Source organism: Alligator sinensis, unplaced genomic scaffold (assembly GCF_000455745.1).
Source record: "Alligator sinensis unplaced genomic scaffold, ASM45574v1 scaffold256_1, whole genome shotgun sequence".
In the NCBI taxonomy this organism is placed as follows: domain Eukaryota; kingdom Metazoa; phylum Chordata; order Crocodylia; family Alligatoridae; genus Alligator; species Alligator sinensis.
The window spans coordinates 2,187,550-2,214,877 of NW_005842139.1; the positions used below are offsets into that span (position 1 = coordinate 2,187,550).

Here is a 27,328-nt window from a genome sequence, read left to right on the forward strand (position 1 = left end):
TCTTACTGGCTTCAGCCCTTGTGGTAGTTACGGAAGGTGGCAAACATTTTGATGAAGGGAAAATTTGCAAGATGGCCACCATGTGTCATGGTGTTATCACAAGAAGACCCCAAAATGACCACAGTCATGATAGAAAAATCGGGAGACTTGGCAACACCGAGTTGAAAAGAAAGAGACAGGTCTGCCAGAGCATGTGAAGAGGGTCCTAAGTATCCCCTCTGTGCAAGAGCCTTCCAAATTTAGGGTGTTTATTTGGTTGCATTTTTCTTAATATCAAAGGGCCAATCAACGAAGTTCAATACTGTATTTTCTGGGACAGAGGTGCTTTTAGGTTAGAAAGTTTTGGTTGTAAGCACATTTAGGGTTCACCATCACATCTACTTTCCAAACCCATCTTGGAGTCCTAGTGGACTCCAAGATGAACATGAGTCGGCAGTGTGATGAAGCCATCAGAAAAGCCAATGGCACTTTATCGTGCATCAGCAGATGCATGACGAATAGGTCCAAGGAGGTGATACTTCCCCTCTATCGGGCGCTGGTCAGACTGCAGTTGGAGTACTGCGTGCAATTCTGGGCGCCGCACTTCAAGAGGGATGCGGATAACCTGGAGAGGGTCCAGAGAAGGGCCACTTGTATGGTTAAGGGCCTACAGACCAAGCCTCACGAGGAGAGACTAGAGAAACTGGATCTATTCAGCCTCCACAAGAGAAGGTTGAGAGGCGACCTTGTGGCTGCCTATAAGTTCATCACGGGGGCACAGAAGGGAATTGGTGAGTATTTATTCACCAAGGCGCCCCCGGGGGTTACAAGAAATAATGGCCACAAGCTAGCAGAGAGCAGAGTTAGATTGGACATTAGGAAGAACTTCTTCACAGTTAGTGGCCAGGGTCTGGAACGGGCTCCCAAGGGAGGTGGTGCTCTCCCCTACCCTGGGGGTCTTCAAGAGGAGGTTAGATGAGTATCTGTTGGTTTGGCACATAGGTGGGATCGTCAAGACCGAGCCCTCTTTCCTGCCTATGCAGGGGGTCGGACTCGATGATCTATTGAGGTCCCTTCCGACCCTAACATCTATGAATCTATGAAACCAAACTAATGTTAGAGTTGTATTGGGGTAGGAAAAACCAAATTCAGAATTGCCCACAGCACCGAAACAGAGCCACTAAATGAATCACCATTGCTGCTATTTTAACCTACCATGGTGGTAACTGAAGAATTACAATTTTTCATCTCCTGTCTTTATTCTGTTTGGACTGTCAGGTCCATTAAACCCTGAAATTAGAATCATGGGTAAGTATTAGTCATACAGTGAGATGCATAGTCTAACAATAGTATAAAATCCATTAGAATACACTTTATTGTCTTTTTGAGTGTCTACAATTTACATCCACAATTTCTGCAGAATTTGTATTGGTGAAACCATCTGTCTCACTACAATGCATCAATTAGACACACAATGAGAAATATGGAAGTGCAATACATGCGCATTTAAAACATTTAAACTGCTCTGCCCTAATACCTACTGGTAATTATTATAAATACCTTTCAGGTATGGAGTAATCATCACATTAAACAACAGCAACTACAATTCAGTGTCTTAGACCGAAGAGTGAAACAAATATAGGCAAGAATCCCCTTTAGTGGCCAATAATTGCTTAATCAGCTGCAGTCATATTAATACAATTCATGGTTTGCAGGGTAACTAATCACTTTGAGATCAGCGGAGGAAACAATAGTTTTGAAGTGAGAACTGAGCAGAGGAAAAGAGGCGAGGCTATCTACAGAAATAGGGCAATTATTGTGAACATGGAGTGTGGCATGGTAAACAAGGGAAGTCGAGATTGGCAGAATAAAACAATGGGAACATTAAGCAGAAAAATGGACAGAAAAGGGAGCATGAGAAGGATAAGTCAGCACAAACTGATTATTAGTTCAACACAGATAATTTACTCAGCTCTGTGTAGAATCTGGATTAGCAGCAGCCCTGCCCTGTCATAATGTTGGCAGGATGGAGTTAGCTTGAAAATGGGGTTGAAAAATTTTAAAATCATGTATTTTCATAGATTTCATAGACATTAGGGCTGGAAGGGACCTCGGAAGATCATCGAGTCCAGCCCCCTGCCCAAAGAGCAGGAAAATCACTTTGGATTGGATCACTTTGGATTGAAAATCACTTTGGATTTAATCACTTTGGATTGGATTCTGGAGCCTGAACACAGGTGAAGCTTCCATTAAAAAAAAAAAAAAAATCACAAACCAAACAACTAGAGAGTTGCTGTGAACAGCAACATCTATCTTTGAGGCCAAAATGTCCCACAGTAGGCATGCACCCACACAGATGTACAACCTGAAAGTACGTACTTAACATTATGAATTGTGAAATGCTCACACGTCCCAGCAACACTTGACTGGATAAACAACTTTCATATGCTTATCCAGCATATCAAAGTCAGCTTTGGAAAGCTGAGTTTCACAAGCTCAGGAGGTTGGTTGTTGAGGCCCTGAGAGACCATGATCTGACAGGGAAGGGAGTCTACAATGAGTGGTCACTCCTTAAGGATGTGATCCTAAAAGCACAAGGGAAGTCCATTCTGGCCTATAGGAAACGTAGCAAAAGGGTTGGGAGACCCCTTTGGCTCAATAGGGAACTCATGGACCTCCTGAATCTGAAAAGCAAAGCTTATAAGGGATGGAAGTTGGGACGAGCACTAAGGAGGATTATATAGCACTGGCCCACACCTATAGGGAGCAGACTAGAAAAGCCAAGACTGAAACCAAACTCAAACTGGCTATGGGAATCAAGGACAATAAAAAGTCCTTCTTCAAATACGTGGGAAGTTAGAGAAAAACTAGGGCAACATTGGACCCTTGCTGAACCAAACGGGGCAGCTGCCAACTGACACCCAGGAAAAAGCTGATCTCCTCAACGTTTACTTTGCGTTGGTTTTCCACCGGTCCAAGGGGATCGCTGCCTGACAGGATGTAGGACTACCAGGGTAAGGGCAATCATATGCCTATAATTGGCAAAGATCTTGTGAGGGAACAGCTTGAGAGGCTGGACATCCACAAGTCAGCTGCCCCAGATGGAATGCAGCCAAGAGTGCTAAAAGAGTTGGCTGACATCATGGCACCACCAATGGCGAGGATATTTGTGAACTCATGGCATTTGGGAAACATTCCTGAAGATAGGCACCACACTGGCCCTCTTCCAATCTTCAAGAAAGGAAGGAAGAAAAGATCCATGGAATTACAGGCCAATCAGTTTGACCTCAATCCCTGGAAAGATCTTGGAAAAAATCAAAGAACCCATCAACAACAGGCTAGCGGAAGACAACATTGAGAAATAGCCCACACGGGTAGGTCTTGCCTGAGCAACCTCATTTCCTTCTATGACCAGGTGACACATCACTTGGGCAAAGGAGAAGAGGTTGATGTCATATATTTAGATTTTTAAAAAAGCCTTTAACTTGGTCTCCCATGATGTCCTCATGGTAAAATTGGGGAACTGAGACCTCAACAAACTTATGGTCGGCTGTGGAACTGGCTCTGTGGTCAGACCCAGAGAGTGGTAGTCAATGGAACTGAGCCCTGGTGGCGACAGTGGCATCCCCCAGGGCTCAGTACTCCGACCAGTACTCTTGAGTATATTCATAAATGATCTGGGTTCAGGTGTCAGAAGCAGACTGGCTAAGTTTGCAGATGACACCAAATTATGGGGAAGTGCAGTCACACTAGAGGATAGGCTGGCAATTTAGGCTGACCTGGACAGGCTCGCAAGGTGGGCGGATCAAAACCTGATGACAGTCAACACGAAGAAATGCACGGTGCTCCACCTCGGGAGAAAAAAAACACATTGTACTTATTGGCTTGGCAGTGCTACACTCACTAAGCACCATGACCAAGAGAGACTTGGGGGGTCACGACTGACCACAAGATAAACATGGACCACCAACGCAACGCTGCAGCCGGCAAAGCAAATAAAACTCTGGCTTGCATCTACCGATGCATCTCAAGCAAGACCCAAGAAGTCATCTTCCCGTTTTACTCGGCCTTTGTGAGGCTGCAGCTGGAATACTGTATACAATTCTCGGCTCCACACTTCAGAAAGGATGTGGAGAAGCTTGAGAGAGACCAGAGGACAGCCACGCGCGTGATCAAAGGTCAAGAGAACAGGCCTTATGAGGAGAGGCCGAGAGTCATGGGACTCTTCAGCCTGGAGAAGCAAAGGCTCAGAAGTGACTTGATGGCAGCCTGTAAGTATCTAAGGGTTGTGCATCAGGACGTGAAAGAACGTCTGTTCATCAGGGCACCCCAAGGGAAGACAAGTCTAATGGTCACAAACTACTGGAAGACCATTTTAGACTGGACATAAGAAAAAACTTCTTTACCGTCCAAGTCTCCAGAGCCTGGAATAGACTCCCCCCAGAAGTGGTGCAAGCACCTATTCTTGATACCTTTAAAAAATGCTTGGATGCTTATCTTGCTGGGGTGATCTGACCCCAGCTGACTTCCTGCCACTGGGGCAGGGGGCTGGACCCAATGATGTTGTGAGGTCGCTTCCTTAATGTCTATGAAATCTATGCTGAGGAGAATATTCTTGTGTTTTCCAAAAATGGAGTAGATAATCTAATAGGCCATTTCTCTTTGAGTTTTATGAAACATTTCCAGCAACCAGCTAAATGCAGTGTGAAGGACATATTACCTAAAACCACCCTGACTTGCGTTCCAAGTGATTTCTGGCACCTTTTAGGCTGGGGACAGAAGTTACACATAAACCAGTTTAAGTGATCAGAAACAGATTTAAACCTGTAACAGAACAGAAGTTCACTGCACATAAACCAGTTTCAAAATGGCTGAAACTGATTTAAGATGAACCTGGTTGAATGTAGTATCAGACTTCATAGATTTCACAGACATTTGGGCTGGAAGGGACCCCAGAGGATTGAGTCCAGCCCCCACTCAACTGATTTAGGTCAAATCAGTTTATGAAACTTCTGTCCCTCAGCCCAGGCTGACTACATGCTAGAGAGCTGTGCTCTAGCACCCTCCTCCTCCCCCTCCAGCTTCTGACTTGAGCCACTGCAGGCATCTGCCTGCATTTCCTGAATCAAAAGTGAATGTGTGTTCATTTGCTTATTGGTTCAATCTTTGCAGCTTAAAGTAACCTGAAAAGACTGAATCAGTTCAGCCTTGGGCTTTTTGACTGTCTGTACTTAGCGTTAGAGCTCAGAACTGTCAGGATATGGTTTAATAACCCCAAGTAAGAGGACACAGTTCCATCACTATTAGTTCTCTGTTTCTGAAAATTGATCAAAAATAATGTTCATTACAATCTGAATTAAGTATTGCCTGAATATATTTATATATTGCTTGCATGCTTATAATTTCAGTGTGACAAAGTTTAACTACAAAGGTTTTCAAAATGTGGAAGTAAAAATATATGGACTACCTTAAAACAAATTAGTAGTTAATTATACAAAAGGAGAACATGTTATAAGTTCTAATATTAAATTGGTAATAATATTCAACATTTTCTGAATCCTAGATCAGTAGTTTCAATTTAACCCATGTTAGTACTCACTAAAGGTTTCTAAAAAAAAAAAATCAAACAAAATGCCTTAATCAAAACTAGTTTAAAATTTGGGATTCAAAGACACAAGTTTTGCAAAAAGGCTTGTAACATTCTCAGACAACCAAAGCAAGACACAATAAAACAGCCCATTTTCAGGGTACATTAAAATTAGATCCAAATTTCAGAGCTTTGACTTAATTTTTATACCTTTCAGAATGCACCAACTATTTATAAATGAGGAAGGCCTAACAGCACTTAAAGGGAAGGTTTTCAAAGGCATAAAGGACTGTTTAGCATGCAAATGTCATTGCAACAGTCCTGAGAGTGGGGTTCTTATCTGTCCCTTGTACCTTCTAAAATATCTCTCCTCCTCTCTAGTTAACCCAGATAACATCCCAGCTATCTGTAATGTATTCACACCTGAAAAAAACCCTATACTAATAATATTTAGTCTACAGAAAATTTAAAGTGCTTTTCAGCTGGGGTGAGGTATTTTAAATTAAAACAAGTAAGACCAATATAGAAACTGGATGCTGAACAATGTTGTAGAATAAAGATGAGTTCAGCCTAATTTACAAGGGTAGGATAATCTGAATAAATTAACAATGTTGCATCCCTTTAATGGCTTAGGCAATGTCACTGTAGTATTTCCATCCTGATGGCATCCCATTTGACAATTAAGATGGAAAAACTGACAATCTGCAAAGCAAATTCCCCTCCCAGTCCTCATCAGCCACACAAATGTCTTTGGATCCAGGACTCCACTCAACCCCATAGGTGCAGGAGAGGTTCAAGATGAACCCACCGCAGCAGATGTGGTATAAGTAGCCCTGTGTGAATGTTTTAAACTGGGCATGAACTGCTCCTGAATTCACATTTTGTACTGATAGAGATTGTGTGTTAGGCCTGGGACACACAATCAAACCTCTTGGAAACAAGCGAGCATAAGCTTTCTTTTGCGATATTTCCATCTCACCCATTCTTTCCTCTTAATATACTTTATTGAACTGAACAACTCTTCAGTCAAAAAGAAAGACCTATAAACAGTAGATAAAGCCATTAGACACACAGATCTGATCTTTGGCAGATGACACTTACATGTGCATAATGATGAAACACTCTCTCAAACAAACTAATGCAGATTTTGTTCACTCTGCCATAGTAAAATAGCTGGTCTCCCAGAGAAGAAATAAGCAGCTGATGTGTGAACAAAGATAAGACCTTCAATGAAGATTAGTCAGATTGCTGTACCAAAGAGTCTAGTAGGCCTTTTATGATACAAATACAGAAAGTTCCTGACCCCAAAAGGTTTACTCAACAATGACAAAAGCTGGATCAAAGGACAATGAGACTTTACTATTACATGGAAATATCTAACACACAACAGGAGGGAGCAAACACTGTTTGCATGAAGTAATGAAGTTGAATAAATAAATGACTGGTCACTTATTTCCCATGGACATCTTCGTAGAAGACTGTCATAAGGAGGGATTATTTTATCCTTTGAGGATGGAAACACTGGGTGAGTGAGGCTAAATGCAAAAAGTCAGTTTTGATAGAGGAAAGATACTATCAGAATTTCAGGATATCATTGGAAAAGGAGGTGAGTAAAAGCAATATAAAAATTTGTGGTGATATTTTTAGCTTATGCCTTTAAATGTTATCTTTAAGATACAGTAGAAAATATGCACTGTTGCTTTAGTAAAAGCTATGGTCAAGTGATATAATGTGAAATCTAGCAGTTTCAGCAAAATAAAACTACATATTGCACTCACTCTCTCACAGACACTTCTGGTGAAACCGTAATTTTCAAGGGGTCATTTGGATTGACTGAACAAACCCTACACAAGCTGCCTGTCAAGCAGCATTGCCTGTGGCATAGTTTTATAACCCAACTACTGAGTGAAATCCTGACCTTGTCAAAATCAATGGGAATTTTACCACCAATTCCAATAGATTAAAGATTTTACTCAGTATTCCTGCCAAGCTCACCTCTCAGCCAAAAATGCCTCTGTTCAAACAGCATTTGTGTGATCCTTTTCCTGTGATAGCATATTCTTAAGGTTTACTTACTTTGCCCCAGGGTACAAGTGAGGCGCTAAAGATGAGTTGAAATGCTACATGTAAGGTACCAATATAAAAAAAACAAATGCAGCATCATGCTTTCTCTTGCTCATATAGTTTTCTATTGAAGTAAAACATGCTATTTTTCACTTTGCATGTACATGTGACAACATTCTTGCAATTCAGGCCAAAATACATTATTTCCCAGTGACAGCAGTTATATTTAAACATTTGGCTATCTGGCATAACAAATACTGCTACATTTGGTACTGGAAATATGCCCAACCAGGCCAGGTAATGTATTACGATACTTTTATACAGTGCCCTGCACCCCAGGATCTCAGTGAGCATAAACTCCTATTATTCGGTGCTTAAATGGCAGCAGTTACTAAATCACAAACAGGTCAGCTTACTCTATGCAACACAATACACTGCATAGAATTTACTATGTGCATACAAATCTCATAAGGTTCAAACATTAATTTCCAACCCTCTAGTAGTGTTATCTAGCTTAATGTAATAACTTGGTCTACTATAACTAAACATAGCTAGGAACAATGATTCTATTTAATGAAAAAACTTCATCATTTTTTGTTCCAGGGTGGAATAAAATTAAGCTGAGATTTTGTAAAATATTCCACAGAGAGAGAGAGAGAGAGAGAGAGAGAGAGAGAGAGAGAGAGACAGTAATTCCCTCCCCACACCCCAGCCTTGGACATAAAATTGCTCAGTGTAAATTGCTCATCCCATCATTTACTTGGGATGTGGGATACCCAGTTGATAATCTCTAATCTGAATCACAAAGTACTCTGAACACTCACAATTGGCTCTTCTAGGTTCTCTCTTACGCTCTACCCCTCTCTCTCATTTTAACCAGAAACTGCATTTTCTGGGCCAGGGGAACCTGGGAAAACTTCCTGACAAAAGTTTAGATATAGCAGATATACTTTTGTACTAGAAGTTTCAGGTTTGACAAATCAGCATTTTCCAGCAACACCAGGAAAAAAAGTTAACGTATAAATTCCCGTAATGCAGCAAAAAAATCCCCACAAGAAAACAGTAATGATAATGATCACAGTCTCTTCTTGATTTTCAGACTTCACTAACCAGATGTCACAGTCACATTTGGATATGCTACTGAACGAGGCTCCGTGGCTTGACTTTGAATTTGTCCAATTAAATGTGAAGCTGCTGCTGATTTCTATCTGCAGTGGACTGAGCCACTCTCGACTTTGCTTGGCATCTTGTCATTTAGATCAAGGAAAATACAACATATTTGGAGTGGCTTCTGGGGAAGACAAAACCAGTGCCCTTAGTGAGAAAGGCGGGAGTGCATAAAAAGACAGGGGGATTGTTAGAGAAAGTGCATGCGTGTGTAAAAGGGCAGTCTGCTTAGAGATGAGCGGTGGTGACATGTGTGGGAGTCTTATCTGGAAGGTGTGCCGGGACTGGGATGGATAGGACAGGATTATACTTGGGCATGTAGCAACATCACCTTCTTGCTTCCCAGCTGCTTTGGCCTTCTCTCAAGCAGAGCCCCTGCAAGCCTACAAGGCTGGGCAAACTGCAGGGTGGGCTCCCCCTGCTGGCAATTAGTTAAAATAGCAATCAATCAACGAGACCCATCAGTCGTATTAACACACACGCCGGCACACACACTCTCTCTCTCTCTCTCTCTGCAGTATTCCACCTTTCTCTCTAGAAGAATTAATTTAAAAAAGGAGAAAAAGACCTTAGTGCTTGAACCAAAAGACACGATCTTGAGAAGAAAGATCCAAATCATACGCACAGGCTCTCCCAGAGTGCCATTTGCATACTCACAAGGCCCTCTAAGACCAAAATTAGCAGGGAATCTTTCTTCAATCAAAATAGGCCTGTGTAAGGAGCTGCAGCTTTGCTATACAAAGGCAGCTGACTTCAAACCCAAACATCTGTCTGTTTCCACTGATATCTGTTTGCTATATTTTCAGTGCTGGGTTCAGAATGCCGATATATAGCAAAGGAAGCAAAGCATTGTGGTTTGATTTCTACATCTTGGTGGCAAATGGAAAAAAAACAACAACATAGCATTTTATAGATAACTGAGAACTCTTCATCCTGAAAAGCCTTTATCTGACTAGAACAGATGGACTCTCCCCATCTTATCTGTGCTGCAGAGACACGAGAGAATTACCCATGCCTGTCTGCCAGCTTTGCAGAGACCAGGGCAAGTACAAAGGGAGCTCCCTGTACTGTGGGAGCTTCTCACACAGTGACATTTTGCTCTCCAAGCTGTCTGCAGTTCAAGGTTTGCAGCATCTGTGATCGACCCTGCACACAGCTGCCTCTTGGGATGAGAGAAGATGTGGCATCGTGATATGGAAATTCAGGAGTCCACCTAAGTAGCTCAGAAGCACATACAAGTTAGGCCTAGCCAAAGGCCAGATCCTGTTTTTGAAGCAACAACTGACAAATGTGGTAAGCAAATGTCATTCAGCATTATGGATGAAAAAAGATGCATGTGCACCTTGTTACTTGAGTATTTTCAGGGGCTGGGAGGAGTGTTGGTGCTCCGAAACACCAGGGCAAAACTACATCCTGACTGGAAAAAAAAAAGAAGTATTGTCTTGCAACAGATGAGACTTCATTTTTGAGGGGAAAAAAATAATTTATGTCCATTAGTGATTATGAATTGAGAACTCTATTAGCGCTTAACCATACCAGCTTGCGTTTCGCAATTAAACGGCAACAGGTCTGCAATTTTATTACAATAATGATGAATATAACTGGTCTGAATGCCAAGTATCACCATGAAAAATACAAGCAGAAGTAGTTTAATGGGCACTCACTTGTCTCTTAGCAACTTATGAAGTGCCGTAAACTTTGATGTATGAAGAGAGAACTTGAGTATAAATAGTTTTGAAGGGCAGAAAATTGCTTCTCTCATTTTATGCTATAATTTTGTGTAACTTCACCTGTTTCTCTTTATAAGTTTAAAACAAAACCAAGATCTTTTCTTTCCATGTTTCAAGAGACATGGAAAAGGCATGTACTTTTGTCTATACTTCCAATTCTAGTTTCTGTGTACTTAAAAAATTGAATTAAAAACATGAGTAATAAAACAATTCATCTGAAGGAAGTCTATATTTCATTGAGGAGGCTCAAATTGTGAACAATTTTTTATTTTGGTCACTGAACACAATCTCTAGATCAGATGAGAAAATCCAATGCTGAGAACACTCTTCAAGACTTAACATGGAGATAAATCATGTGAAGGAGGAAGAGCCTGATTCTTCAGAATGGTATATGAAGGCATGAGATTATTCCATACATATAACATTTTACCTCCAAATCGTTTAACTAACTGAATCGAGTGGAACTGATTAACTCACCACTGAAATGCTGCTATCTTGGGGAGGAAAGCTTTAGAAATTTGATATACAACAATGCTAGACATGAGCATGGCAAAAATTGAAACTAAGGTATCCACTTGAAACTACAGAAGGGACTTCTATCACAAATGTGTTCAAAGGTTCTCCAAGTACTTCACAAAAAGTGGGTTTTACACCCATTTTGTATCACTTTGCAGGAGAGGAAATCATCTATGTGACTTGCTAGTGGCACAGTGAATCAGTGGTATTGAACAGTAGAACCCAAGCAACATGGACTTTCCTATTTGTCAATGTAGGCATGAGTGGGCAGGCCCACTCGCTTCCTTTTGTCATGCTGGAATCACCAGGACCTCTGCCTCATCTTCTCTCCCTCTTTCCTGCCATGTCTTGATGTTAAGTTAATCTTCAGGAGTATGGATGGTATCTAAGGTGATGGTCATATTGATGAGGATCAATCTTCTGCAGGGCTCCGCCACCCCTACACCCTGCTCCTCTCCTCTTGGGTGATGAGTCATCCTTCTCTGCTATGAATGTGGGTCCCCGGATATAGGTTTCTCTCCAACCTGGTTCAGTTGTTGACTTTGTGACAGGTTGGTGACCATACCATCAAGATGAGTCTCTTTCTGAAGTGTTCCAGGATCACTTGGGATTGGTTGATCTGGGATGACAAGGTCTCCACCTGCCAGTCTTGGTGGTTCCCAGTCTAGCAACTCACTAGAACTCAGGTTTACTTAATTAACGACTTAATTAACTACAACTCAGGTATCCGGGGGATCTAATTCCTGCCCCCCCCCAGCTATCTCTCCCTGAGGAGTACTGAATACCAAATGAAAGGAAAACAGATCCTTGTTCCCTTTGTTGATATTACTTCCTTAGGGAAAACTCTGAACCTGAAAACTATTTTAATTCAGTCCCTCCAGGCAAATTTCTCCTTTGTCCAGAGGATCTAGGGTCCCACAGGGCTAACTCCACCTCTGGCATCCGCTCATGCCCTCTCTTCCGATGGGTGTAGTAAACTTTTGTGGAGCACTCTTCACTGGTGTCCGACCAGTAGGTCCACCCATTAGTACCTGGAGTGTTACTTATCTTGCGCTGTAGATTGAGTGAGTCACTCACTCATGGTGACAGTATCCCTGGTGTCCCATGAGGGTTCATCTGGGTGAGTCTCAGTTGCGGTGGTCTTCCTTCTCCAGGTCCTGCTGCAATGTCCCTTGCCTTATGACAGCCTTTCACTACCTCAGGGCTATTCAACTGGCAGCCCACAGGCTGAATTCAACCTGCAAGGGGTTAAGCTTTGATCCCTGGCTCCTGCCAGCCACCCTTCTCCCAATTGCTGAAACAGTGGACAGACTCTTCAGACTTCCCTCCTTCCTCCTTCAGCTTTTGCACCTGCCCCAGGGGGTGGTGTGATGCAGCACAACATGGCTGGGGAACTTGGGGTAAAGCTGGGGCTGCATGGTGCAGCAGTGGGGAGACATTCATGTGGGGTCATTACAGTCAGGGTTGCTGCAGCTGTGGGAGTGGTTGCAAGGAAATGATGTAGCAGGGGGCTGTCCATGCGGTGTGCAGTCTGGGGACCTGTGACCCTTCACTGGTGTGGCTCAGGGGGTACATAGTCCTCAGCTGCTTTAACTGGACAGCCCTGATATACCTTATTCTCTTTGTGCTGGAGAAAGAAGGTACTGGTTTGTTCCTTTATGGACAAGTACATGGTTAGACTATATAAGCAACTGAATAATCTTATATGATGAGAACAGAAGAGCAATTCCATTCTAAATAAAGTCAGTTTTCTCTGATGTCTCTGCAAGGGGGCTAGGTATTTTTGTCCAGAAGCAGGACAAAGAAAGTTTAAACAATTCAGAGGGAGTGACCAACAGAAGCAGCTGGGCAGGCGGGAAATCATAAGGCATCTTTCACAGAAGAAGGGTCTTTGCGACTATGGGTAAGGCCACAGAATAAAGGTGGCTGGAGAAAGACAGAAGATGACTCCATCTTCTGTAAGAGAAGCCATGAGGAGACATTAAAAAGCAAGACTTAAAACCTGAAGGAACACGCCAGCGTGGTGAGGAAACTCAACAGTAGAAATAACATGCAACACTGCAGCACTGCACCTGCCCCACCTCCCCAAGTCTAGAACTGCGCTTTAAACTGAAGAGTGCGCAATTTGGACACCTTCACCTATGCTGTGACATAAATCAAAATGCCCACAGGGATGGAGCTCTTCAAAAGGTTATGCTTAAGCATTAACTAGAATTTCAGGAAGCAGCACTAGGGCCTGAACCATTAAAGAGCAAGGTCCCGTTTCTGTGAAGAGATGACAAAAAAGCTGCCTCCAAGGGGCCAAATAGAGTGCCTGAACCTATGAAAACCATGGGAAGCTTAACACTATGCAACACATCCTGCATGGCAAGACATGAACACGGCAGTCTGGTGGGTGTCCTGGAGGGAGAAACATTGCTGTATGACATCGAGTCTCTGGACTTGAGTCAGACCCTCTAAGAATTCAATCTGTTCCAGCAACTATGTCCTGGGATATGCCATGATGCAAACTGGAATTTGGTTGCATTGGGGGCCAGCCCCCTGACCTCTTGTGAAACAGTGTAATGGAGTTTTTCATGACCACAAGTGGTTAGGGCATTAGTTTTATCCTTTATCCACAAAAAAGTAACTCCAACAGCACAAGGCTAGGCTTGAACAGAGACAAGTGTCATAAATACTACATGCTGTTACAAGGCCCAATTTTTCTTGGTCTGCAAAGACTGTACACCAAGTTGGTAAGACTGCAAATTAAATGTCAGCTTCAACAAAAGTTCTACACCCTGCACAATGAAGAATCTACATATGATTTAATTTATTTACAAGACACTTTTAGGGCCTTTTTCTTTTTTTTTTTAAATTATTCCTTACATTGCCAATGTGACAGGAATCACCGAAGTGTGAAAATTCATTACAGTAATTCTGGGATCCCACATACCAAATTTAAAACATGTCCCACAACAGTGGATTACTGCCAGCACTATTTCCTTGATGCTGACGCAAATTCTCCAAAGATAAGCATCGTGCATCCAAAACTTAACTGGCTTGTTGCCAAAGATAAGCATGTCTGACCCTGAAGGTCAGAGCAATGCAGTGGCTGCTAAATAGTTTCAGGGATTGCTGAAGGTTAAACCTGGCACTGAACACGTCAATCGGGCAAGGTAACCAGCAACTCATTGGTCTGAATACAACTATATATGAAACTATTATCTAAATCAACAGGGATAGGAAGGTAACACCAGTAACTTACAGTCTGCATCTTGAACCCAGCTTTCTTGACAAGCTGGTTAGAGAAAGAGAGGTAAACAGTGGGACAAAACAGGCTATGGACCACATGGATGGAGAGGGGAGGCTCAAAGCAAAAACCTGAAGCAAACTGCAGGGTTGGAGCTGCACATAAATAAGCTGGTTGGGCATTTTAAAGCCTGGAAACACACAGGCTCAACACTGAAACATAGGCATTAGAAAATGTATTCAATTTACTCAGTTTATTCAGGAGTAAGTTTTTGCCACTGTTAGGACAGACTAAGCCATTACAGAATCACATGTTCACAGATTCTTTAAAAAAAAAAAAAATTGGGACAACCTAACTTGCCATAGGTTGATGGATCCATGTCCTCATTCAAAAAATAATAATTTGGACTGCCCAAGTCTGAAAAACATCACTACATAGCATTACTGCCTGCTAACCAGATGGCAAAAATGAAATGATACAGGGTAAAGCTCAGCAGTGCAGGGAAAAAATAAAGGAACAGAGCCTGCAGCCAAGGACTGTGGTGCCAGGGGCCAAAGTCCACAGGACCTATGTGAAGTTAGAAAAGCGTGACAGAGAATCTCCACTACCCTTTGATCATTAGGGCTGCTAGTACTAACAATCACACTTTTTTTTATGCTCCCAACCAATTGATGCAGCCTCAGTTCTAGATCTCTGGTTTAAAAAAATCCTAACCATCTGTGGCACTGAAAATATTTGGAGCACATTTGAAGCTGTGGAACTTCTTACGCCTCTGAATGGACAGCCTAAAAGCTGGCAACTGTGGAGACCCGTGTTCCTGATTAGCGTGCTGAGAGTTTCTTTCCACAGGTGGATGGAGGGGCATGAGTTAGTTGAGCTGTCGCATTAGAATCCATCTGATTTTCATTTTTGCTTTGCAGTACAGTTAAAAAAAAATAGCTAAGAACTAAGCATCAACCCATATCAAGTTAAAAACATTAAGCAAAGGCTCTGCAAGGCACATGTAATACTTTGATAGTCACAGTTTGGCAGACTCTTAAAGATTAGGTGGGAAGTGTTCTTCCTCTTTTCCCTTTCTCCACTTGAACATCTTAATTCACCCACATGACTGACCATCTGCTTATCTGCTAAATCATTAGAAGTATTGCTCTCATAAACATAATACATTTCCTCCGTCCAGGAAGGTGTCCAAGCATTCACTTTAGGAGCTACACACATCTTGGCATACTTGTTTCCAGCAGACCCTGTTGCTACATCGCCTGTTAAATCTCAGAGGGCACTCAGTTCTGAATCTGGTTTTTGATCCCAAGTATAAGAAAGAAAATGGTGGTGTCAAAACGATGCATTTTTGTAAGTTGTTTCACAGGAATACTAAGGGAGCCTGACTCATTCTCTGGTACTTTAGCTTTCTTCCATGAGAGTACTAATTGCAAGTTTTGTTCTTGAAGATAAAAGCAAGATCCTCTTTTTAGATCTAATTCCAAGAAACACTTTCTATATATTATTTTATAAATGTCCATAGGAGTTCAGGGATGCCAACCGCATTTTTTATTTTCAGAAAGTTTTGCTAGCAACCAAAAGATATTCAGTGATGCTGACCCAAGGAGTAATATATGCTCTTAACAGACTTGTGAGTCATTGAAAAACCACCTGCTGCAGAAGAAAAAATAAAATCTCTTAGTCAAATACAGAAGTGCATTTACAATTCTGCATATTTCAGCGAGGCTTGGCCACAGGTCAGAGCCAGAAACAGCCCCCACCAAAAGAAATGGATGAACAGAACTGGAAAGAACCTTTGGAGGAAGCCATCTGACTCCTGATTAGGATACACCCAGGCTTCTCAAGCAACAACTACTCATTATAATAAATGTTCTGATCTATATTAGAGATAGAGGGAAAAACAGTTGATAAATAGGATAGAATCAAATGCGAGTATCCAGGGGAAAACAACTAGCGCATTTTCATACTGTTTTATACAAAGATTTATAATACCCTCTAGCAAAAATGGAGGTCATGTCACATTGGTTGCTTGAAAAAAAACCCACCAAAACAAGTGACACTTTACTTTAAACTCAGTGCGCTCCCATGCTGAGCCCAGCACACGCCCAGAAGGGCAGCACATTAGTTGGACCCAGCTCACTCAATGTCTATATTGAATCAGCTATTAGATAAAAGCTCCAAAAATCCTCACTGAAGCACCCAATCTATACAGATGCTGCAGAGCTGGGTCAAAATAACATGCAGCTTCTTCTAGTAAAGCGCAGGGTTTGTTTGTTTTTTATTAACGTCTGCAAGTAGTCATTGTGTAAAACATTTCTCCCACCAGTACCTATTTTGCAGTTGGAAGTACCAGTAAGGTTGCCAGTTAGCACTAGTTGAGGACGCAGTTTGGCAATGTGGACTGTATAGACTGAATGGGTCAAATCTAATTTTCCTACTTTAGCAAGTAGAACCGACAGAACTAACACACAATCACTCACCTCACATTTTCCTTGTGCATTCTTCGTTCTCCATAACACATAACAGATTATTGCCTAAAAATATTTCTCATTTTTGATGTATGAACCAAGTCTCATTGACGCATACCTTCATTATGAAGCTTTAATCCCATCAGTTAAGCATTTCACCAGTGGTTGAAATTTTTAATCAATATTCTTAGACATTAGTAAGAAACCCTTTAGCTCAGTGGTAGGCAACCCCCTGGCACACATGCCAGTGTGGTACATGAAAGCATTTTACTCGGCACTCATGTCTTGGGGAAGAGGTGCACTGCCACAACGATGGTCATGCCCCTTGCAGCTCCCCCATCATCCACCCTTACAAGTTGAGGCTGTGGATGTTTTTGGCACTCTGCCCAGAAACATTTTCGACCCCTACTTTAGCTGCAAATTTCAGGTTATGCTAATTTCTCTCTCTCAAATTTATCATAATTTGTAAGATGAAAAATTTCCTGGAAAACATTTAGGCCAAATGGAAAAGGATGTCACGTCAATACTACATCTTTAACAGAGCCATATGACCTTACTTACAAATATTTTTCTACTTGCATAATGAAATACTTAGTACTTACGTTTACTGCAGTGTTCCATCAACTACTGATTTACGGTTTGATCTAACAAAGCTATCCATCAAGCCACTTGTAATTCACCGTGCCTAGCTAGACCTGTGCTCTTAAATCATTCCCGCCTTTAAAAAGAACAAAACAAAAAAATAGACAAGCTCTGAGATCAGAGAGTAGTGAAAATGTTCACGTAGACATAACATTTTTTCAAAGCTGCTACTCAGTCCTACAGAGGCTCACTGGTGAATGGGACTGATAAACACCAAAAAAAAATAGACAGGCGGTCTAAACTTTGGAGTGCTTATTGCTCCCGTTCACCACTCATGTCAAGAGGCTTCAAGTGCTTAACAACTTTTGGGTGCTGAGGACTGGGAAAGAGGGAGGGGGAGTTTAGTTCTTTCTACTTAGACATGCAGAGACCAAATTTAAGATGCCCCGGTTTGAATACTTTGGCTAACAGGCTCCAGCTTTCCTTGCCTTTGGGTACACACAGCTTGCATTCTGATTACAAGACACTCTACTATTCATATTGCCATTTGAAGCAAACAGACACACAGACCGTTTACTTATGTACTTAAAGTTTATTTCTTCATAATTACAGGCTATTGTTAGAATTTTTAAACAAAAGGGAAGTCTATAAATAGAGGCTAACCCCACCTGAATAAGTTTTTAAAAAACAGTTAAAACTCCATAAGTAATGCCATTTAGCTCACAGCAGTGGTTTATTGGTAGTCATTGGGTAAAGATACTGTAGTCAGAGTCAGTAACATGAAATGTAACATCAAATGACTCAAAACTTTAAATTCCATACAGGAAAGCATGAATATATATAATATATACATGTAATATTGTATTGGTCCACTGAGTATATGTTTTTAACAAAAAATAAGAACTATGTAGTCCAGTTAAGCATCCAATATGCAAGATTAGTGTACACTTATTACAAAGATTGTATAGATAAATTATAACTATTTAATACTTGCAAAAGATGTTTTTAAGTTACTTTTTTGAGCAGGTGTCGGAAATGCTAATTTCCCAGTGCAAAAGAAAATGTTGTCCAAGTCAAGTCACCCATTTTCCTGAAAGATCAAAAACTACCCTCTTTAAAGAGTCTTGCAGCAACATTGCCAGGTAAGTGGAATAGTTAAACTAGTGGTGGCTATGAGGCATCCCTTGCTCCACATAAGTTTCTGTAGCAGAACAGTTCTATTTCCAACAGGAAATCCAAGTGAAAAGTGCAAGAGAGAAAACAGAGTTTATGCTGCTGCAGTCCAGTTTTATGTATATACTGGACAAAAGCACCACTGTTTAGAGTGAAGTAAAAGAACCCGATTACTGTAGAATGGAGTACACTTAACAATAAGCAATAAGTTACTTTTATTAACACTCTTTTAATCCTACTTTGACTCAGTGACCATAAAGAATTATAAATCAGTTTTTTTAAGGTGCAACTATCAGTTGGCATTCAATAAATTACATGTACAGAAAAAGACTTGTAAAAAATTAAACTACGCCTTTATGCATCCTACTCTATCGAATCTCATATTCCACTTGTCAACTTGCCGGTTTAGTTGCATATTTCACAGAATTTGGCTCAATTAGCAATGGGTCTTCATAATTTGTCAGTCATCTTGGCCAAGAGCAATTTAATGCAAACTATCTATTTAGTTCTCTAGTACTCCGTAACAACACAACTGATCCAACTGCCTTCAAATCTCAGAGACATGCAAGAAAGCAAGTAAATGTTTCAGTAGAATAGTTTTCCCCACTTGCACTCTAAAAAGATTATCAATTAATTTCAAGTCCAGCAGTAGAACCTTCATTGAAGAAGAGAAAAGACATATGTATAGATAAAAAATAAAGCACTCTGTTCCAGCATTACTATAATCTCTTCTGAAAAAGTACAAAAGGTTTCAAGCAACTGATGAGAACAGCCTGATGAGAAGCCATACGCAAGAGCACAATTGCCATACTCACCATCTGCTCACCTGCCAACTCCTGCCAGTTTATACTCAAGCTGTAGTCTCACCGACTGTGTTGTAAACAGATTTGTTTTCAGGTACGAATTTTATTTTGCTTTCCTTAAACTTGGGGGAGTGTGAACGCAAAAACAATCCATTATCCAAATGTCAAATAACCAAAAAGTGAAATGTACCAGTAATGTCCACATACCATATAAAAATAAGTATTGAAACTCTACCTACATTCTTTGTGAAACAGCAGAAAAGAATATTTTAGCTTTTGCCTGGGTTACAATCTCTTTAAATAAACCAGCCCTTCCACCTGGAAAGAAAAGCCATCATGTGCACTAAGAATATGGAAGTTTGGGCATATACTTTTGTGTCCTGTGCCACTCTCATCAACTTGCTTTCTAAGGAACTTGATTGGGACAATATTTTCTTGTTTCTGAACTTGAAGAATCACAAATGTTCACGAAGATGTCTTCATACAAGACAAGAACGACAATGATTTTAAAGATGACATGCAGTGTTCTCTCCCTCTGTATTACAGAAAGAGACTTTATTGTCCTGGGTATACACCAAAAAAAAAATAGCACAGGCAAAAATCTCGAAAGCATCCACGGTGGAGCAGTGCTCTGCTATAAGTTGGCTGATAATGTTAATCAAATTCAGGAAAAATTATAAATCAGAATGGGATTTTAAAAAAAAGATAAATAATTGATCACATTTGCAGGAATTTAAAACCTTTCATACTTTCCTATCCATAGGTAGCTTCTGATTAACATTTTAAATAGATTAAATACTCAGGAAATGGGAGAAATGGGACAAAACAGTTGACATAAGACACACTGTCATTCTAACTTCATGCTTCTGAAATTTCAGATTTACTGAGTGCAATCGCCAGTTCCAAATCTTCTTGCTCTTGCTGTTTTAATCTTGCAAGTCTCTCTTTCTCTTCTCTCTCACTTTCTCTCTTAGCCCATTCAATCATGTCTTCTTCAGTAGGATACTGCAGTTTCAAGAGACAAAATATCTGGATTTATTAATGAAAAAGTAACCACCCTGTTCACATCTCACACTAGGTTCTGAAGTCACTTAAACTGTTCCAAAATATTGACACATTAGTTTTAAAATAATGTAAATAGTCTCCTGTGATGAAAAAAAATATGTATTAGCATGGTAGGCAAGGTTCTTTGGGTAACACTGATATCTTTTATTAGACCAACTCAAACAGTTGGAAAAAATCCTTCTTAGCAAGCTTTCGGGTACAAATACCCTTCGTCAGGCTGAGGAAGCATTTGCAGATGGTCTGTGCTCTTCCTGGATGGTGTGGTAAAGCAGCCAGAGGCCAGCACCTATGCAAGAAGGCCAGTCCGTGGAAACGTAAATTGAGGTGGTCAGTAGGCGAGAGAGGTGGGGGGAAAGGGAGAATGAACGTAGCTGTAGCCAAAGGATGAGATACAGATGGGTAAGGGGTGGGGAGGGAATGAGAACAGCTGGTAAAAAAAAGTGGAGGGTTTGAGAAAGAAGGGAATGAGAATAGCTGGTAAAAAGTGGAGGGGTTACGTGGGGAGTCTGACTCACCAGGTAAACCCTCCACTTTTTACCAGCTATTTTCATTCCCTTCCCCCCCACTCCTGTCTGCCATCCTTTGGCTATAGCTACATTCATTCCCCTTCCCCCCTCATCTGTCTCTCACCTACTGACCACCTCATTTTACATTTTCACTGACTGGCTCTCTTGCATAGGTGCTCACCTCTGGCTGCTTTGCCACGCCATCCAGGAAGAGCACAGACCAACTGCAGTCATTTCCTCAGCCTGACAAAGGGTGTTTGTGCCCGAAAGCTTGCTAAGAAGGATTTTTCCAACTATTTGAGTTGGTCTAATAAAAGATAGTGGGTATCTAAGAACCCTGTCCTTAGACCAACACGGCTACAACCTTCACCCGTATTAGCATGGTACAAGTTTCATTTGTGATTTAAGAACTGCAATAAAGCAGTCCTGACAAGCGATTACACTGAAAAATACCATCTGTCCAATAAACATAGGAATCTAAAAGTACAACCCAGTCAGATGATGAATACTTCAGTCCATAAAAAAAAATACCACCCTTTAAAGCTTTTGAGCAGCCACCTGAATCTGACTGAATCTAGAACGGTGGGAAAACCAGCTTTGTCCTCACTTCACTATGTGATGCTCCGCTACAGTGGATTTTTCCAAATGGAAAATCCTGCACAATAAAGCATGCAATCATAGTCAATTTAGATGTACAGGTGGTGCCACTGGAAGAATGCTTCTGCAGAGGAATACCACACTAGCCATGTACTTCTGCAACCAGAAGCCTGCCATTAAAATGAAGAAAAAAAATGAGTGAAAGAAAAGGTGCGTGTATGTATATGCCCAGAGTGTAAAATGTGCTACTATAATATTGCAGTAACTTGGTTTTGTGATCCTGAATAGTAGTCAGAAGTGAGGCATTATCTTAAAGAGTAGGCACATCAAGGTCAAATATGCTCCTACTGAGCGTGCAAATACTAGGTGTTTTAATATCCTCAAGCTAATTTCTGTCTTGATAGTTTCTGAAACTTTTCAAGTGAACAGAAATTGAGAAATTTCTAATTCCTCCCTGTAGCCCACCCACAAGGATCCAAGCAGCTGAAACCAGAGGAAACCGTCCAAATACTCATTCTCAGATGACAGACAACTCATCTCTCTCTTGCTTCACTTTCTCTTTTAGCACCCCAGGCTTTCTGGGTAAGAAGTGTCAGCAGCAAGAGCTTTCCAGGGATAGCCACGCTACAAAATACAGTAAGCAGCACAACCCAATTGAACATTATCCATTTTAAGATCTGAACAGGTTTTACTTAAGTTAAGCATGCTATTTATTATGGCTTGCTAATGGCAGCAATCAATACAGTTTGCTATCAGTATATGCATCCATTTAAAAGATGAAGATTGAAGGTCAAGTATAAACAACTACTTGCTACTTTTTACTATATTGTGCTTGAACCTTTATTTTAGCAACCATTCATAACTCAAATAAAACCATATTTTATTAATAATAAACATGGATCTTCTAGAATTTATCACGTAACATGAAATTTTGACCAAATATTTTAGATAATACTTAAGAGTAAAATTAAAAAAAAATAAAATTAGGGCCCTGTTTTGGTTTGTTTGGTTTTATTATGTAACTACAGCATTATATCACATGATTTGAATCAGTGCAGTTTTTAAAATCTATTGCAAAATTTAAGTTAACAGAGGTTCCCTAGAAAACAAAGGCTGGTTGCTTAATAAGAGCCAGGGACCCTTTACAGAAAAACCTCAATACAATAATTATAATGTAAATATTATCAAAACTATTCTGAATTTAAAAAAATATATATTTTAAAGGAATGGATGACAATCTACAATACAAGCTTTGAGTGTAAAATCTCTTATGTGGGTGTTTGCTCTAAAATTAATATTTAGACTTTAAACATTTAAATTAGATCCTTAATGGAAAAGGATGACACAGTTCAGAAGATAAGTTTTGGTTACTTTCAATTAAGCCTCAAGATTTTATTGCAATTGAATCACTTGTTTGGTTTATTTTTTAATCTTGAAAAATAAATTCCTCCATTGCCCCCCACTCCATGAAGAAAAAAACCCGCAAAAAAGTTTACTTACATTACCAAAGTTTGCAAAATTGTTGGCGTCTGTCTCTTTACTGAAATTGGTGGGAGCAAATGGGTCACAAAACAAATCTGCTTCTTGCTCTTTGGGAGTCTCACAGCCAGGGAAAGGCTGAAACGGATCATTCAATTTAAAGGAATCTGAAGAATCCAGCTTATTGATAGGTCTTTTCCCTGGATTAAAATAATTGATATCAACTCAAATGACACAGATGACTGACACTGCTGTGTGGTACTGCCTTTAAAAAATCCATAACACAAGAGCTATTTGGACTGCATCCTGGCATAAAGGGGCAGAGCCCTGCTGACTTCAGTGGTGTGGAGGCTCTCTGACGAACAGCCCCCTCATTTCCTATTTCTTCCATATCTAATTAGGCATTCAGTTACAGACTAAAGGATTTACGCATGTGTATTAAATGTCACAGTCTCTTAAAGACCGTCATTCCAGAACAATATTTTCTTTGTTCTCCAGGTATCTATGCAACTGTAATAAGATAAGTTATTAAATACTGTATCTAGTCATTTACGAACTGAGCTAGTTACATGAATAGCAAAGTAAAAAAAACCCCAAAAAACCCTAACAACAACAAACCCTTAGAAAGAAAAACAAACGTTTTACTAATGCTTTGAAGATCTCTGGTGAACTTCTAACTTCGCTGCCATTTGTGGCTTCTCTGGTTTTCAGGGAAGATGAAGTAACCTAACAACAAGTGTTCACCTACTCTGCGCCAACCCCGTCTAAATGACAGTAGATGGCTATTTATCCATCAAAAATTGAGATCCGCACTCTTCTATCTTCAGCTTACTCAAAGTCAGCTCTCAATACTTTGTGGAGGACACGATCCCAATTCTTCCAAAACTGAGTCTGTTTAATATTCTTCCTGCCTCTCAACTTCTTTTTCTGCATATGTAATCATTCAAGGTAGTTTCAAAAGTGAGGCTTCCAACATCTTCAATTGTTTCTGCTGGAAAATCTCTTTTCTTCAAAATAGTTTTTGATGTTCACAATAACTAATTGATCCACTTCAAATTTATTTTGGCCTCATTTAGTCTGAAATAGTTCTGTAAGTCCCTAGGAGACTCCAACTTAGCAACACTTTTTCTCTCTTTTATGTATATTCATTGGGAAATATAAAATAATTTTTATTACTTGAGATATTTAGACTATACCCCACAGATAATGTGTGCTGGTACAAAAACTACTACTGCATGCCTTTCATTTTCTAAAATTAACAGGACAACACAGCCTCTAATTTTCTTCATGCCAGAGACAAATTAATTCTTGAAAGACCCTTGAGTACAGAACATCCTTCAATCTGATGCAGTCCAAAAAGCAAAAAATTCCTTTTCTGAAGTGTTCTGAACCTCAGAGAGCTTCTCTGGTAGGGATGCAGCATCAGATTCACAGGCATGAAAACTGGCCTATTATTCCCTTTGCAGTTCATTAAGGAATTTTGACTCTGAAGTCCTGAACACCTGCTACAACAACTTCCTTATTTAGGACCAATCTCTTTAAAAAGATACAAGTACACAGTAAGAAAACAGCAGATATATTTAAGCTTATACATTACTACAACGTCACATGCATATGAAAGATAAGACAAACACCACTATATACAACTGAAAGAACAGCTTTAAATTAGGGCTGTCAAATGATTAAAAAATGTGATTGCAATTAGTTGCATGAGTAAAAAAATTAGTTGCAATTAATCACTACGTTAATTGCACAACTAACTGAAAATTGTGTGTCGAAATATCTCAAAGTTATGCAAAATTATGCAGGTACTTTGTATGGTTAGGGGGTGGGTGTGGGGGGAATTTGTGAAGGTATGGGGGGGGTCCAGAGCCTGGGGGGGTGGTCTGTGGATGTGGGGTACTATGGGTCAGGAGTGAGGGGCAGTAGCAGGGCTGGGGGTGTCTGTGGCTTGGGAGTGAGGGGCAGACAGACAGACACACATGCACACACACACACATGCACGCATGCATGCACAAAGACACTGCCCAGCAGGTAAGTGTGTAGGGAGGAAAGAGACAGGGGGGACAGATCAAGGTCCCCATGGTGAGGGAGGGAGTGGGGCAGACAGGGGCAGGGGTGGGTCGTGGGATGGAGCTGCAGGCACATTGTCCAGGGACATGGGTCGGGGGCTGCTCCCATTGCGTGCACCCCATGGGAGGCATGGAAGACATGTGCCTCCTGGATTTGTGCGTGGGGCAGAGGTGGCCTGCCACTGTGCATTGGGCTCTGTGCCCCACTGCCATGCGACGCCATGTTGCGTCTCCCACTGCCAAGCAGGAAGGGGATGCGGTGCAGCCAGTGTGTAGCTCCTGGGGCAAAGGTAGCAGGGTGCAAGGCCCCAGCCTACAGCGGCAGGCCATCTCCACCCCATGCACAAGTCTGGGGGGCTCATGCCTCTCCTGGGGTATGCACAGCAGCAGGAGCAGCCCTTCCCCTCCCCCCCATGCCTGGGGAGAAGCCGCCTGCAGCTCCGTCTCATGAACTACCCCAGGGCCCCATTCACCCCAGCCCCTGGCCCTGGCCTCTGCCCTCCTCCCTCCTTCACCATGGAGGCCTTGATCTGCGCACGCCCCTTCCCTCCCCCATGCCTCTTCCCCTTCACAGACTTGCCTGCTGGACGCTGCTCCACACACTGCCGGGCTGCATTCCTGGCCACCTGCAGGCTGTGGCTTCTCGTCTGTGTGCGCCCCTCCCCACACCCCTGCTGCAGCTGCCCAGAGCCCATGCCTGGGCTGCCCTGCAGTCCTCTGCATTGCCACCGCTGCCCCATGGGGCAGCCCAGAAGCAGTGGTGATGGCAGCAGAGCAGAGCCCAGGTGAGGGCTCCCAAACCACGCGTGTGATTAATGTGTTAAAAAAGTTAGGGCAAACAATGATTAACGTGTTAACCACACACATTAACCACAATTAATTGACAGTCCTACTTTAAACACTAATTAGATAAAAAAATATGACAACTTGAACAAACTGTGGCTTTTTATCCATTTAATAATTGAATAAAGTTGTTCACCACATATATTTCTTTTAATACTGTGAAATTTAACAAGCAATCCTGTTATTTTTTAAACTATTTATTACTTATAAGACACTGGAACATGAATGTTATCTTCATTCATCAAGCTCTTTTCTGGAGGTAAGCAGGGTTCAGTGGATACAGCACAGGACTGGGAGTCAGGAAACTTGGGCCTATTACTAACTTCCACTGACTATACTACAAGACCTTGGAGGAGTCACCTGGATGGAAAGAAGTCAAGGTTTTCCATTTGAGAAATGAGAATCATGACACTTAGACTTGTACAATTCACTTTGAGTTCTATGAATACAAGCACTAAGATTTCTTCAAGTAAGAGAAGGTATTGGAAATTAGGGGTTTCCAACAGTACTTGGACACAAAATTCAAGTTATCCATATCTTTTCCTTAAGATTTGCACCAAAGCACAGCAAGCACCACTGAACAGAGTTCTCTGTAGAAAGTTTCCCTTGTAGAAATTTAAAGTTACTACATTTTCTCAACTTTTCCAGCTCCTTGATCCCTATAAGCATACTGCTGACTTAACACAATGCCCCCTTTCCCTTTTGAATCGTTCTGCTCTTCCACATAATTAGGTTATCAATCCTATTGCAGAGAGAGATATACCATGTTGGTCTGGAGTTAGGCAGAAAGAAAGGCAAGGCAGCATCTAAGGGCATCTTCACATCTACTCTGGGGTGGGAGGTACTTTAATTAGAGTGGCTTTCTGGAACCTCTCTAATTAAAGAGCCTTCAGGGTCTCATGCATGCAGTATCCCATGTTTCAAAATGGTGGCGGGGGCACTTTAACTAAAGCTTGGTCAATGAGCCATTTTGAAGAGCAGGGATGTTGAATACATGTGAAGCCAAGGCTGCTGGAGTGTGCTAATTAGCATGCTCCAGCAGACTTAATTCATCGAGTCTGCTCCAACGTGTGCTACTTAGCACACGTTGGAGCAGGCATGAGGCATGTGTATAGCTGCTCTTATAGGCTAACTTGTTCAGAACAGTATGAACTTTCATAGGCTACAGCTTACTTTGACAGATGCTACAACTGGACTGGCAGAGAACAGGAGTATTACATTTTGAAGTAACTCTTGATAATGTCTCTGCTTCTACTTTATAGTGCCACTCCATTCCTTGAAGTGACTGTTTTAGATTTACATATGGAGCTATATACAAACCATTGTTTGATTTGTTATTTAGCTCAAGCTGCATCTGATTCTTTTTCCAGACTTGAGGAAGAGCACTTTACATCTGAAAACTGGTTTGAAATCTCTCCCAACTATGAAGTTGATTCAATAGAAGATATCACTAAAAAAATCCTCA

General features: G+C 41.2%; 2 protein-coding genes across 2 annotated transcripts in view; both read right to left on the reverse strand.

Moving 5' to 3' along the window:
* The window catches only part of TTC39A (tetratricopeptide repeat domain 39A), a 122,492-nt gene extending 105,031 nt beyond the window's left edge, over positions 1-17,461 (reverse strand). Inside the window, exon 1 of the mRNA XM_025206086.1 lies at positions 17,346-17,461. The gene's annotated coding sequence lies outside the window, so the exon portion shown is untranslated. The remainder of the gene's footprint in view (positions 1-17,345) is intronic.
* A 1,923-nt stretch (positions 17,462-19,384) lies between these two features.
* Positions 19,385-27,328, reverse strand: part of LOC102372229 (epidermal growth factor receptor substrate 15) — a 39,967-nt gene continuing 32,023 nt past the window's right edge. The window contains exons 12-13 of the mRNA XM_006025318.3: positions 22,970-23,148; positions 19,385-20,306 (exon numbers count right to left, since the gene is read on the reverse strand). Of these exons, the coding sequence (XP_006025380.1) occupies positions 20,160-20,306; positions 22,970-23,148 (326 nt within the window). The 3' untranslated portion in view covers positions 19,385-20,159. The remainder of the gene's footprint in view (positions 20,307-22,969; positions 23,149-27,328) is intronic.